The sequence below is a fragment of the Ascidia mentula genome, chromosome 3, assembly GCF_947561715.1.
Source record: "Ascidia mentula chromosome 3, kaAscMent1.1, whole genome shotgun sequence".
NCBI lineage: Eukaryota > Metazoa > Chordata > Ascidiacea > Phlebobranchia > Ascidiidae > Ascidia > Ascidia mentula.
In genome coordinates this window covers 6,426,135-6,440,237 of record NC_138568.1, presented here as the reverse complement: position 1 = coordinate 6,440,237, position 14,103 = coordinate 6,426,135, and the positions used below count along the sequence as shown (strand labels likewise).

Below are 14,103 nucleotides of genomic sequence, written 5' to 3'. Positions count from 1 at the left end.
TCAAAAACTTTTTGTGTTGATTTTTAGTGTACTGCATGTTAAATTTGCTCCAAGTTTTGATCTTTTAAAGTACTGATGGTAGCAGAAGTTTTACTAAAACGCAGATATCCACATATTAAATGTTGTTCTTCATACCTATTTTTTATTTTATAGATTTGTTTGTTATTGCGAGATGTGAAACAAAAATTTATTAAGGTGCAATATTTTTTGGACAAAGGAGCATGAAAATTAATTATTGGCGAACTATTGCAAGTTTCTGCGCAATCATATATTTTTTTTGTAATTATACGACGGCTCCCTCATCCGATGTGCGTTAACTTGTTTTTGCAAAATTGTAGTAATTGTGTGTGCTACTGTTTACTTATATTTGTAAGTTTGCTGACGTTGGTAATTGGTATTATTTAACAGATTTACAAGGAAGTCCCTGTCGTTCTTGTGGTGATGCATTGATTAACATTTGTTGCGTTATTCTGAAAATAAACAAAAGGTTTTGTTGAACTTATTGAATATTTTCAAAAAAGACTCATTTGTTAAGCAAATACGTTAAGACTTACACTGGCTATGCAAGTTACAAAATTTTACTTAGGTGTTGTTTGAGTTAATAAATGGTGACAGTAGTTTATTTAATGTTCACAGATCATGTTCAAATTTGGTATCTTGTGATCAATACAAAGTTTTTTGTGTAAAATAACACAAGCTTGTCATCATGCCTTATGAATTGATTCAACTTCCTCCTGAAACTGATCATTCTGAACTAAATGACACTCCTTCACTTCTTGTATTCAATATTGGAGATGATAAAGAAGGAACAATTGGAAGGCATTCAACTTGTGATTTCAGGATTAAATCTGAAGACTTACCTTGCTTTGTATCCAGGTGTGCACATGAAAATCATATTTTGCTGGTCAAAATACCTCATACAGATATTAATTTTGGAAACTTTCCTTGCAAATTACTAAAATTTTACAATACAAATTTTGGTTTTAAATATATGACAATACATGTACCACCAGTTGTTCAATAAACAAATCACTTATATTAGTAGTTTGCACTTACATCTATTGTGTGTTATGTTCACATTATCACAAGTAACTAATTATGTTCTTGCATCTTCTATTCAGAAAGCATGCTGTTATCTGTGTTAAAGAAGGCTGCTTACTAGTGCAGGACTTGTCTAGTGCCAATGGAACATATGTTAACAACACAATGCTAAAGCCGTACACTGAAACGGCTGTCAAGGCCGGTGACTGTGTTGCATTTGGCTGTAGAACTGAAAAAGTAACACCTGGACTTAAAGCAAATGAAAAAGATATGCCATTCAGGTTTGTTAACCTAAAGTTTGGTGTCAGGCATATTATTTTTTAATTTAAAGGACATACAACTGTTTGCAGGTTCAAGATTCAAGAGACAAAGGTGTCAACTGTGCGTCCGACTGTTTTTACAAAAACAAAACGCAAGGATGAAGTAAAGAAGAATATCTGGAACACTTCTTTATCTGACAGAATTAGATCAATAGGTACACTATTAAACCTATATATATATTATATAATACGTTAGATGGTTTTGGGACTTTTTGGTAAATTAGTGTTAATTAAATACCAACAAAAAAATAATACCTGACATTTTGGTTTAAGTTCTCAAAAATTATTCTTTCTTAGGCAACACAAATGGTCAGACCAAAAAGTCTGATGAGCCAGACAGTGGTTTTGATGACCAAGAGTTAAACATCCCCAAGAAGAGGCACATATCAAATGACTCCGAAGCCACCACAAAGATGACACCAAAGCAACCGAAGGCCAAAAAAGCAAAACCTGTCCAAGAAGAAAGTGAAGAGGAAGAAGATTCAGAGTCTGAACCAGAAAGTCCAATGAGAAGCTCATCGAAAAATAAAGTAGCACCCAGGAAAAGAAAAGTTTCCTCATCCAAGTCTGACGTTGAAGGTGAACTGTCTTTTTATCTGACATGTGGTGAAATATACCAGACAGTTTTTTACTTTTACCTACATAGCATATATATATGTATATATACGAACATACATCCTGCTTTAATGTTCTGGGACATATTACATACACATTGCGTCACCAAATATAACAACCGAACAAATAACTTGCAGATAGTGAAGATAATGATGATGCCAATGATGAAGATCAAAATGACGATTGTCAGTCCTACGAATGTTTATTCCGCAAGAAAAAGGCCAAGAAACCCAAGGTGGTGTCATGGGTACAATGCGACTCTTGCGACCGATGGTTCCATACAGTGTGTGTTGGCTGTGACTACAACAAGGTCAAATTGTCTTCCCACCAGTTTCACTGTGGCCTGTGCTGACTGAAATCGACTGCCGTAATTTTATACACTATCGAAGTCAGATATATGAGGAGGAAATTTGTTTTTACTGTTGGATATGGTTCAGGGAGCGCCTTTTCTGGTAACTGTTGTACAGAGAATTTGTTCAGTGCCCTTTATTTTGTTTACGTTTTCTTTTTATTGCGCACGAAAACAGTACAAAAAGTTTCCATCACTATGTAGTAGAGTAGTATGTGGTTCCTATGGCTTTTTTGAAGACGTCTAATTTGGCTTTATTTAATGTTGTAGTTTTTGCACTAAATTTTGTACTTTACAACATGGCTAGCTGTTGCAACGTGCATAGTAGGGTAGTTCCTCTTGTGTAGTACAGGGATGAGAAATTAAAATACATGTTCATTAAACCTACTTTTCATACCTCATGTAGTGTTACACTGCCCAACATGCAGCGTTAGATCAACATTTCGCTACCACCATATACATACAAATATTGCCTTGGTTTGTTGTTTTAATTTTTTTACTGTTAAATACACTTTCGCAGCAAGAATGGTGTGTAATATTTAACATATGTAGGAGTACAGAATATATATTTGATCATTATCACGACCTTCTGCAATGCAAAAACAATACTTTAAAACCTATAAATGTGGTGTACAACTAAAGCATAAACTAAAAAAAAAACTGCTTTTATTTAAAATTGCATTCAGTTGGTGTAACATAACAATATGAAATTGGCAATGCGCATCACACCTACTACCACAGTATAGCACCGACAATATAGAAGTACATCACTTGAATCAAAACTTTGCAATTGCTTGTGTCTTCAACTACGTGTCTTTCTCAATTACTTCTCGTTTTAGGCGATCGGCCAATGCCCTCCTTGCCTTCAACATTTTTTCCCTTTCCTCTAGTTCATCAGTACTTGAAGCTATAGAAATAATACACTGGTAGTGGTAAGAGTGTACTATACTGGTAGTATGCCAAGGAGAAGCTAGGATATACTAAAACATAACCCTGAAGAAGCCTTGATAAAAAGTCGGTTGATTTAAAATATTTAATATTTCCATTGTCAATGCCTTAAGACCGCATATCAGTAATTATATTAAAATAGTTTTGCCCGCGGGGAATGCCCGTCTTGTACTCCTGCGTCATAGATAGTCTCAGTTCCGTCACAAGGCAACCGGTGATGCGTTGGGGTCAATTTTCTGGTTGAATGAGCAAGAAGTCACATGGTGTAGCCAGGGCGATTTTCAGCGTGTTTAGTGCAGTTTTAGTGCATTTTTTGCTCTTCTCAGTCAGTCAGACGTTTGGTGCAGGGTGCTGTGAAAAGTTTAGTTGAAAAACCACCAAAATGTTCAAGGGGATGTAGCTCAAAATTGAATCACAGAAGTATACCTTAATTTGTGATTTTATGTTAGGCTCGCCTCTTGGCTACGCAGTAAGGTGAAAATTAGTTGCAAGATAGTTGCTTACCTAGGGGTCTTATAGGCCCCCGATCAGTCATTATTTTAGCTAAATTGGCTGCAAAAAAATGTAAGATGGTTTTGCGAAAAAATGAATCACAAAAACCTCATCCAATTTGCAATTTAATGTTGGCCCTAACCCTTTTCTACGCAATGGCAAAAACAATTGTCACAGGAAAGTTGCTTTGGTTGCCCCCTGGGACTGTTTTTGCTATCCTATAGGACAAAAGATCCTCCTGGAGGCTCCTCAGATCCTTGCTGTGTTTTGGCGGATGCAGCTGCAATCAATTTTTTTTCTCTACGAATAGTACCAGTAGATCTTCATGGGTCACTGACCACAGGAATTGTTGTTGTCAAAAAAGCAAATCACTCAGTATGGGTATTAATGGAGATAGCCTTCAAAACTAGATTTTTGGGATTTAATACTGATATGCGGCCTTAATTGTGCCTGGGATTAACAGCAGCATTAGTTGAGTTTGACTTACTCTTCGAACTTGCAGAGCTTGATTTGCTCGAAGTTTCGCTTTGAAACTCTTTCAGTTCTCCCTCCCTCTTTTTTCTCTTTGCTTCTAGAAGCTTCTCTCTCTGACCCTGTAGGTAGGCCTTTCTTTTTGCAAGTTCCTCTGGGTCAATACCTGTTTGCTGCAGTTTAAAGCGGAACAATGTAAAGCATGTTATTTATATTGAATATATATGATAAAGAAAGTGGCCATGATGATTCAAAATAGAAACTTCTGAGGAAAAGTGCTTTCTAAAGTGAGTTAACTTTTATGTTTTAAGTTATTACATTAGATCCAGCTGCTGACTGCCACCTAGTGGCTTTCAGTTTTTAAATGCTCATCAAACACTTAAACTGATTCATACTGTGGCTTTTTTTTACCACAATTTGCTAGTGATTTTTGCTCCATCAATATATACATATGGAGAATATCAGTACATCCTTTTTATTTGAAAGCAAAATAATTTGTTGTTCAAAGGGAATGTTATGAACAACCTTAAAGATAAACTCTTCAGATTGATTTGATGTATAAGTTGATACAGAATAAAAAAAATGATTTTGCAGTTGTGATGCTTTTCTAAGGGAAAATAAAAACTTTTTTATTTTTAGAGAAAAAATGCCCTACAAAACTGCAGCCAACCACGTCAAACTTACATCAGTGTGATGAGGAAATATATTTTCGACTGCTGCAAAACTTGCCTTGCTTAATAAGTGCTCAGGGAACTCTTTTTTCATTTTCCCTGTGCTTGTGGTTGCTGTACCAGATGATTCCCTCTGTGCACTTGCAAGCCAATCTGCGGCAGCATCACTGCTACTATGTGGCTGCAAACACAAACAGGTGCTTAAGCCACAAGTAGTTGATTTTATGAAAGGTATTAGCTTCTTGAACATGAAGAAGAATGTAAATATGACCAACAAATTTACAGCTGAAACATTGCAGAGCATATCAACAGTAATTAAACAATAAAAAAGGGAAATTTTTTTAAATTCATTCAAAGACAGTAAGACGGCCAAGGAAGTAGATAAATTATTTAAGCCAGCATGTATTCTGACCCAACTAATTAATAAAGCACCTTTTGTATTGGTGGCAATGAAGATTGTGGCTGCGATGCCAAATCTGCTTTGGTCTTTTTTAGTTTCTTTCTAGGTTCTGGTTCTTTGGATGTTGAAGGTTTTGACTCCACATCCACTGTTTTATATAAATATTCTTGAAAATCACACTCACAGTGAGGGTTCATATGATAATAGTCTGACCTCAGTCAGCCTCATTTCGCTATTGGAATATACACAAACACTGCAAAGCTTACCACGTGTTTAGTGCCAAATGTTATGAACAAAAACTTAACCAACCATTCTTATGTGGTTCTGGATGTGTTGTCGTATTTGGAGTACTTGTCAGGAGTAAGTCCTCTGTGGAGTTTTGTTTAACTGACTCCAGTGAAAGCCTGATTGCCTGAGAACACAATACATTAGTTACTTAGTGTTGAAACCATTGATTATGTTAAGAATATGTTAACAAACAGAGATATAGGCACACAAACCTAGTTGCAACAATGACAAATTTCTACAATGCTGTCACCAACCTCGTCGAGCATTCGTTTTTCTTCTTCGGCTTGGGCGTTGAGTCGTTCCATCTCCTGCTTGGAGAATTGAATTGCACGTTTTAAGTCGGACTCCTCTTTTTGTTGCAAGTCACTTAGATGCCTCATAACAGTATGGTACTCATCTTCAGACTGGCTAAAATATTAAAAAAATTGGTAAGCTGTAGGAAATCACAATAACACAAGAAATGTGACTACCAGGAACCAAAGATAGTGTTGCAAATAAATATAATACTACACCCCCAAACAATACTTATTGGGATAAACTACTCCAGTGTTTCTTAAACATTAGGTCATTTGACATTTATCAAGTGGACACACATTAGTGAAAACAACACAACCTAAAAAAGTGCAGTTAAACTAACAATAATTTTTATGGCCATATAATTTTTAGGAAAGGCTGGGTCACATTAGAAGAAGATTGAAAAAAACTAATGAAAGCATTTAGCCCACAAAAACCCACAACATGTCATTTTGCCAAAATGACAGCTACTTGTAAAAAATGTAAAAGATACACAGAAGTTTACCTTAGAACATGCTGAACTCCATCATCTGAAGTTGGCAGTGGTTTCTTTTTTTCATCTGGGTAATCACCTGAAACATAAAGAAACTTTGTGGTACAAAATCATCACAATTATGATTATGTGTAAATGATATGTATATATGTATATATGTCTTTAAACCAACTTCTAAGTTGTTTTAAGAATCGAGATATGAAAATATAAATATATATATGTATATATACATATAGCGAACTTGGCAAATTTTTTACCTTTTTCAGAGTTTGCATAGTCTGGATTTGTAGGTGGAAAATCCATAAAAAAATCTCCATTCTCTGCAATATTAAATGCAATGCAAAACAGTTTAGAAAACAGTGCACACCACTGCTAACAAAACATGTTGAAATCAATAATTATTTTCATCATTTGAATTGCATTTCGTTTAATATTGCAGCTTGACAAAGGATTTATTTCACTTACTTTCTTGGCTTAAGCTGATTGCTTGTATTTCAAGTTCAAGGTTGTGCCTTGTCATTATTCTCTTGAAAAGTAGAAAGTCGTCTGCAGCCCATATGTATTCAAACATTCCCTAGATTGTTGCAAACATTTTTAACACAAGTTATTCCCTTTGTTTGAGGACAATTTGTTTTTATTCATTTTTTTGCAAACTAATCACATATTTGTAAATTGTGCATGGCACAAAAATCTTCTAAAATTTGTGTAACCTACAGCTTCATGTCTGATTTAGATCAAGTTTAATTCACCTCCAAACTTTTGAAACTGCTTTTTCCCTGCTTGCAGGCAGTTGAGAATTCCTCTTCGGAAATGCTCAATTCCTTTAGATATTCACCAAGAAGTTGTTCCACCTATAACCCAAGCAATGGTTTACATGCAACAAGTCACAAAATAGCTTACGGAACAGAGGATACAAACTATAAAGTTGACACTTCATTATAGATATACAACTGTATTCGTTATGTGTATATATATATATATATATATACATATATTGCTAATTGCTTCCTTACAAAGAAAACTTGTTACTTTTTTATCACAAAACAATGGAAACAAATAAAACTATATCTGTTACCAGAGTTTTGTAGTTGTTGTGAATGTCTGTGTACTCCAATTTGTTTTCTTCCTTGTTTTCAAAGCCTGTTAAAGTAGAAGTGGTTTCTTCCAAAATATTTCTTCTGATATATATAAAACAGATTTTCAGACTTGATAAATTAAATTAAAAATGATCCATGAAGATTTGAAGCTAAATTTATCCAGGCATCGTAAGCAAAACAACATGACAACACACATTATATAGTTTATGATGAGTTTGGTAGAAAGTATGTGATACCTATACAAAAGAGTAGCATAGAATAAGGGCAGCATTAAACGTTAGGCTGTTACACAGAAATAGGTGTTTAAAAGGGTAGGCTATTTGCTATATTACTTCCACAATGTTCTTCAACGAAGTTCATAATGGGCACCGTCCACATTGGACTGCGAAGAAATCCCACTATTCCTTCCAAAATCCATGATATTTCTTCAGGTTCTTTCGTCTTGGAACTTTTCTTGCTTTTAAACGACATGGGCATGACAGACGGATACGCTGGTCGACTGGTATTTGACGAGAATTGCTAGGGCTTTCACCGCATTTGAAATGTCACACAGTCCTCACAACTATTTTGTCAACAATAATTGGGAATGAAACAGGGCTATCGGAAATTTGTAAAAACTCAAATCACATTAAACTGCCGTGTCATTTACAGACTCTCTGAAATCTCGATGCTTCCACTTTCCACAGGCATCTACAAATATGCAAATTTGCCATTGGAAACAGACATCAACATGCAAATCACATTTGATTTCTATTTTACCGCCTTTTAGGTCAAATATTTCGGGTTACAAATATTTTTTATGAAAAATGACTTCTGGCAAGAAATCCGAGTAATTCAAAAGGAAAATTACCGCAACTAGTTTACTAAAACTAAAAATGTATCCCCGCTGTATCCTGCCAAAACTTAGCTATTCGATATTTTTGTTTCTTTAACATCTTGTCTTATCTAATAAAACTCGCAGGCTTTTGTGCAGTCCATTTGTACCTGGTAGCCAAAAAACGATAATGGTGCTCTTGACGGAGAAAGAGATTGACTATTTTCAATGCACAATTCAATTTATTTCATGTCAAAAAATCAAGACTTGTGGTAAACATCAGGTAATCCCCAAAAGGTAAAACGCAAGAAAAAGATAATAACAGTAGGTAAAAACGCTTGTTTCGTCTCGGCAATAGTTACACCGCCACTATGATTGGTCAATTTCAGGTGCTTGAATGAATGTTTCCTGTATAAACCTATGAAAACGGTGAATGGATTTATTTTCTAGTTTGACGACGACAGAGGGTTCAGTTGTTCAAATATTGCCTGTTTTAGGTGATTCGGGGCTTTTAGCTTAACATTTTTGTTAAAACCAACACAAAGTTTATTTTGAATAACACTTGAAACAGACAGACGACTTAGGATTATTTATCAGATACCGATGATGCCTGCACAGACAGGCGAAATATATATGTCGTAAAAACTTGAAACAGACAGAGGACTTAGGATTATTTATCATTTTCTACACATCAACTTATGTTTAATATGTCTATCGCCCAATCCAAATGCAATGTGAGGTTGTGCCGTACGAGCTGGAAGCGACGCAACCGTGGATTGTGACAAGTTTTTGTCCTAAGATACCTTTATTTAGATTAGTTTGCTTCAAGCATTGTAGCCATGACATGGATTAGGTATTGAGACTGATGCATAATAAAATAAGGTATCTAAACAAAACTTATGGCACAAATAAATAGATACAAATAAACACGGCCAAAAATCAGCACTAAATCTTTTAACTCAATAAATCTACAATTAATAAAGTGATTTTCTAGAAAAGCCAAAACGTCCCATTTAAATTGTCAAAGACATAAACTTACGTTGACAATATAAATAGATATAGGCTAAAATACCTGGCTGTTTCTTCGTCAACTTCGCATTGTTTAAACATAGTTTCCAATGTGTATTCGGAGTCCTAAAACATATACAAGCTGTAAATAGCCTGAAAGTGCGTTACAACATATATGACACAAAAAATTGTGTGGGACCGATTTAATTATTTGTTTGAGATTCGATTAAGATAATTAAATGTGTAAATCATGGCGGTCACACACACAGGGAAGTGGTGTGTTGTAATTTTTGTAGAAAACGTTTCTGTGCTTGCCAAAGAAAACCAATCACAAAACACCTCTTACGCCGTTACGTAAAGCAAAAACAAAAAAAAAACTTTTTACAAACATAAAACTTTAGGCCATAACGACGACACATTACCTGTATGGAGACCTGAAGGAATTCATTTTGCTGTTGGATTTTTTGCCATTCCACCTCTATATCTTTCACAGCATGTTGTAAGTTTCTAAGGACTGGCTTTGGTACAAACAAGTTCCTGACATGAAAAAGTGTTCGTTAGGAATTTAAACAACTGGCACGATTTATTCCACATTTTGTAAGAGCGGAAAAACTTACCTTGTTTTTTTCTTTTCTTCTGCAAATTGGTCCAACTTTTCCCAGATATCTACTCGCAGTGCCTTGAGTGATTGGAAACAGAATTCAAATATTATTATAAATTAGTCAACTTCAGACTTTATGATGAAATACTTAACATACTTTAAGCCTTTCTTCAGTTGTGTGCTTCGCTCTCAATGAATCCTGATCAGATCTATGCACTTTCATTGGCGTTCTGTGCTGTGATCGACGAACAGGTAACATTCTAAAAGAAACGTTTGCTTGTTAAAGTGTGTAAGTCCCACAAGTATAGCAAATACTTTTTGGAAGAGATAAAGAACTTATATTGTAAAATTGTTTCCAAATACTCATTGCAAACATTACATAACCATCATAGTTTTTTCAAAATCTTCATTACCTTCGAATATTTTCCTCATCTTCCTTTTTCTGCAATCTTTTCTTTTCTTCAATTCTTTCTTCCTCCTCTTCAATCTCTTCCAGCAGATCTTCATTTCTACACAAAATCACTTGTAAAAACTTTTTAAAGCTTCGTGAATTGCATTCATTAATCCCTAGGTACCAACATCATTAAACAGCTGAGCAAAACAATTAGAGAACAAACAGATTTTGCAAAGTGTGTCTTTGTATTGAAAAATTGTCAGCAGTAAGAAACCCTTTGAACTTTAAAAAAGATTGGATCTGGTCCCAAAAGAGAGCTATTTCAAAATGGCATATTCTAGGTAGTGGCAGATACCTAGTAAGGATATCCATGCATTTCGTTTCAAGCTCCTCAACATCTTTACGAAGCTCTTCTGCTGTTTCTGGCTGATTGTCATGAGCCAAGTCCTCAGCCACTTGCAGACAATGGGCCAATTCACCATGATCATGGTTCTTCATGGAGTCAAGAAGATGTGTGAGGTATATGTCATATTCCTGTTTGATCTCTGCAAGCAAGTCCCCGAACATGCTGGAGTCAACAGTCAAATCACTCCAAATTTCAGCATACAACTGGAATATAGGGTAGAATACAATGTCCTCAGGGGTCACAATCAAAGCTTTTATTTAAGTGCATAATGGGACCTCTACATTACAACAGATTTATAGTAGAATAACATGGGCACCAACAAAAACACAAAGGTTATAGAGCCAGGTGCACAAAAAGGAAACTACTGAAAATTAAATGATTTACATCTTTTACAAGTACCTGTAAGCGTTCAAAACTTGGGCCAAATGGTAAGTTTTTTAACTGCAGATCAAGCAATCGTGTCACAAGTTTTTGCTCAAGGTGTTCGACTGCCTTGTGCCCATCTCGAACTTTTTGTTCCAAAGTTTCTGGACTGCAAAAATTCTTTGTTATATTTTCAGACAATGAGATTGTCTCCATCACAACACATGTCACAGAGATGTCTAAACTTTTTGAAATTACTGTGTAAACAATAATGTTAGTGTGAGGATGTAACCTTCTGAAATATCCAACATAGGGTTGCATTCCTTAAACAAGGGGTCTCAAACACGTGGCCCGCTGTGTGTATGTGGCTCTCTGAGGCTTTTTGTGCGGCCCGTTAAGCATTTTAAAATTCCAAATTACATTTAAGTTGTTTTATTCGGAACCGAAAGCCTTTTTTGGAAAGCTATTGCTATTGTTGCATCACTGGAAGCCATTGTTCCTTTGGAAGCTGGTCTTGCAATTTTACAACTTATATTGCAAAATTTTATAATTATTGTTCATTGACAAAACTATCGCGGTGCATCTCAACAGTTTATTCCTGTTGTGCATTATTTTTGGTAACAAAAGCATAGTTTTTATCGTGCGGCCCTCGAGTTACTTTGTAAGTTTTAATTTGGTCCTCCAGGAAGTTTGAGTTTGAGCCCCTGCCTTAAACCGTCACTGGTGCAAGCATACTGTAATCTTCATTGATTTTGATTTCTGCCTTAAATGCTTACTTACTGTCTTATAACATTTCGATTGAAGTCCATCAGTTTTTGGAATTGATCTTTTCGTGTTACTCCTGCGTGGTGAGTTGTAACAAATCTCATTCGTTCACTAATCTTTTTGCCAAATTCAGGCATGTCAGGTTGCAGTGAAGGTGGAATGTAAACCGCATCACTTGCACATGGTAGCATCACCTCTGGCAGTTTTAGCTCTTCAATGTAAACCTAATTGACAAACTCACAGCTAATTTTCAGAAATCTGTGAGCCCAGATGATCCTCATTTCAGTAAACACAAACATTTTAAAAACAATTTTTAAATATGTGAGCCTAGTCTCTTTATACTCAGAGTTATGAGAAAACCTGTGAGTTGTGTTCCTAAATTTTTGAAAAATTTTAAACTATTACTTTTGCACAAAAAATTATTCACTGAACCAGCTTGACTGCAATGTCTTTGCTGTGATTCTGGTAAATCTATAATCTTGATACAATAGCAGTGATTACCAAATACATTTTGAACTGTACTTTTATAGGGATTTGCTTTTTACCTTTTGTGCTGGTTTCTTAACAGATGGGAGTTTTTTTCTGTTCCTTTGTTTACTTTTGCTTGAAACTGGTTTAGATGGTGGAGTTTCTTGCAGCTCGGTGGAAAAATAGGGCTCAGGCTTCTGTGACACCAACTGTTCCATTTCTCGAAATAATGTCCTTTCTAATTTTTCATCAATGGGTGAAGGTGTGGTCTGAAAAAGTCTACATTTAAAGAAAGGGCTAGTTTTTTTTTTTATCTATTATTGATTATTAAAAACACCTGCATTTCATGCCATACTACCAATAATGACAATATTTATATTTTACTTTATTTCTGCAAAAAAAAATGTACATCTCCAAAAATGTGTTGTAATCTGGCGAGTGCTGTCTTGCATTAGAACAATAAACAAAAATAAAAGTTGAATGTTGCAACTAAACATACTTTTGCATGGGTTGGTGATGTTGTTTCCATAAAGTTATAAAGAGGCAAGGCACCGGCTGTTCCAGAACTGAAATCAAACAGTGCATCGGCCATTAAATTCAAGTGACTATGTCTTGACGATTGTCTTGGAACATTTTCATCAGATGCAGAAACATTTGAACTTTTCCAATAACTGACTTGTCCAGTATTTGTTGTTGAGTTGTTTGTGGAGATTCTAAATCATGATGGATGTTATATTTTTATTTTGAAGAAATGTTCGAAATTTCAGGTTAGGTATAAATAAATGCATTTAATTATGTACAAACTAAAAATCCAACAAGTCTGTGACAAAAAATGTGTTGGACCCGATAAATAGTATAGGCCTACTGTTCATATGAAGCCCAATTTATATTGTCGCCTAAAATTTTTTTTGTAGCTGTTTTGGCATACTTTGTCCAGGTATTGTTGACACTTGCTGATTAAAAATACCGTAAAAAATACAAAAATGCAATCAAGGAACACAATAATTCACACAACACCATACTTTTTTAGTTTGTTCGGATTTAGGTGACCAGATGCATAGTCATAAATATCACGCCGGTGGGCTTCCAAGGTAGATTCCATTAAATGGTGTAAGTTAGCTGGTTTTTCCCGGGTACGGCGCACTTTGGACATAATTCTTGTTTAGTGTGATAACCTTTTTAATCTTCATGCATGATAGCAAACTGATGTTGATCATACAGATGGAGATAACATCCCTGTTTACAAATTATCCTAAACCGTACTACATTCTTTCTTTGTTTTCAATCAAATTGGCTTACAAATGCATACAATAGTATATTTATAATATGTACAGTTATTTATATTTGAAAGAATGTGGATAAATAAGCCTAAAATAGGTCTGAAATGGTCGACTGCTTGAACTGTGGAGGAATGGATTATTTTAAAAATCCCATGGCTTAAAAGTTGCTAAGCGACAAACGACCAGTGAAGCGTGACAAATTCTTAAACGTCATGTGGTCATGATTTTAATTTACTGAACTATCAACTCAGACCAGACAACGGCAAGTTTTGCGATTTAGTAAAGCCAATGGTTTGAAACGAACCTCGAGTTGGACATCAAAAAAACAGAGACCTCCGATTCTTTAGCTCATACATTCGGGCCGCCAATGAAACGAAACGCACATTTGGTTTGTCAAACAATTTTCTGCAGTACTTTTCGGACCAGTGATCAAACGTGCTCTGGACTGACCGTGCAAACGGAGTAGGGCGATGTTTTAAAAACCAACCAGCACATGGTTCTTACTTGTAATCAAGAAACAAAGCA

General features: G+C 35.2%; 3 protein-coding genes across 5 annotated transcripts; 1 reads left to right on the top strand and 2 right to left on the bottom strand.

Moving 5' to 3' along the window:
- The first annotated feature begins 613 nt into the window (after positions 1-613).
- On the top strand, positions 614-2,335 carry LOC145894080 (uncharacterized). 2 transcript variants are annotated; one of them, XM_082982530.1, is made up of 5 exons: positions 614-876; positions 1,122-1,322; positions 1,392-1,516; positions 1,659-1,940; positions 2,118-2,335. In XM_082982530.1, the coding sequence occupies exons 1-5, from the start codon at positions 707-709 to the stop codon at positions 2,330-2,332; spliced, it is 993 nt and encodes a 330-aa protein (XP_082838656.1). In that variant the 5' UTR covers positions 614-706; the 3' UTR covers positions 2,333-2,335. The 2 variants fall into 2 exon arrangements, with proteins under 2 accessions (XP_082838656.1, XP_082838655.1); XM_082982529.1 differs by having other exon boundaries at positions 615-876; positions 2,114-2,335.
- A 756-nt stretch (positions 2,336-3,091) lies between these two features.
- Positions 3,092-8,157, bottom strand: LOC145894079 (uncharacterized). Of its 2 annotated transcripts, XM_082982526.1 has the most exons (12): positions 7,812-8,157; positions 7,458-7,522; positions 7,132-7,233; positions 6,848-6,956; positions 6,640-6,702; positions 6,395-6,461; positions 5,850-6,003; positions 5,617-5,719; positions 5,340-5,455; positions 4,966-5,088; positions 4,253-4,409; positions 3,092-3,232 (listed from the first exon to the last, which is right to left on the bottom strand). In XM_082982526.1, exons 1-12 carry the CDS (start codon positions 7,954-7,956, stop codon positions 3,132-3,134), a joined length of 1,305 nt encoding a protein of 434 aa, XP_082838652.1. In that variant the 5' UTR covers positions 7,957-8,157; the 3' UTR covers positions 3,092-3,131. The 2 variants fall into 2 exon arrangements, with proteins under 2 accessions (XP_082838652.1, XP_082838653.1); XM_082982527.1 differs by lacking the exon at positions 6,640-6,702.
- Positions 8,158-8,515: 358 nt separating this feature from the next.
- On the bottom strand, positions 8,516-13,555 carry LOC145894837 (uncharacterized). The gene is made up of 12 exons (XM_082983497.1): positions 13,321-13,555; positions 12,798-13,011; positions 12,376-12,567; positions 11,846-12,054; positions 11,102-11,234; positions 10,652-10,905; positions 10,316-10,411; positions 10,060-10,162; positions 9,919-9,980; positions 9,724-9,838; positions 9,366-9,427; positions 8,516-8,711 (listed from the first exon to the last, which is right to left on the bottom strand). The coding sequence occupies exons 1-12, from the start codon at positions 13,449-13,451 to the stop codon at positions 8,663-8,665; spliced, it is 1,620 nt and encodes a 539-aa protein (XP_082839623.1). The 5' UTR covers positions 13,452-13,555; the 3' UTR covers positions 8,516-8,662.
- Between the last annotated feature and the right edge of the window lie 548 nt (positions 13,556-14,103).

What these genes read in the sequence shown, in the direction of transcription:
- LOC145894080 (XM_082982530.1), top strand. Translation starts at nt 707, where the DNA reads ATGCCTTATGAATTGATTCAACTTCCTCCTGAAACTGATCATTCTGAA. An exon ending in TTACCTTGCTTTGTATCCAG is followed by an intron (nt 877 to 1,121) that starts GTGTGCACATGA and finishes TCTTCTATTCAG; the next exon opens with AAAGCATGCTGTTATCTGTG. An exon ending in GAAAAAGATATGCCATTCAG is followed by an intron (nt 1,323 to 1,391) that starts GTTTGTTAACCT and finishes AACTGTTTGCAG; the next exon opens with GTTCAAGATTCAAGAGACAA.
- LOC145894079 (XM_082982526.1), bottom strand. Translation starts at nt 7,956, where the DNA reads ATGCCCATGTCGTTTAAAAGCAAGAAAAGTTCCAAGACGAAAGAACCT. An exon ending in TCCAGAACCACATAAGAATG is followed by an intron (nt 5,456 to 5,616) that starts GTTGGTTAAGTT and finishes TATATAAAACAG; the next exon opens with TGGATGTGGAGTCAAAACCT. An exon ending in CTGAGCACTTATTAAGCAAG is followed by an intron (nt 4,410 to 4,965) that starts GCAAGTTTTGCA and finishes TTTAAACTGCAG; the next exon opens with CAAACAGGTATTGACCCAGA.
- LOC145894837 (XM_082983497.1), bottom strand. Translation starts at nt 13,451, where the DNA reads ATGTCCAAAGTGCGCCGTACCCGGGAAAAACCAGCTAACTTACACCAT. An exon ending in GATGAGGAAAATATTCGAAG is followed by an intron (nt 10,163 to 10,315) that starts GTAATGAAGATT and finishes CGTTTCTTTTAG; the next exon opens with AATGTTACCTGTTCGTCGAT. An exon ending in CAACTGAAGAAAGGCTTAAA is followed by an intron (nt 9,981 to 10,059) that starts GTATGTTAAGTA and finishes CAATCACTCAAG; the next exon opens with GCACTGCGAGTAGATATCTG.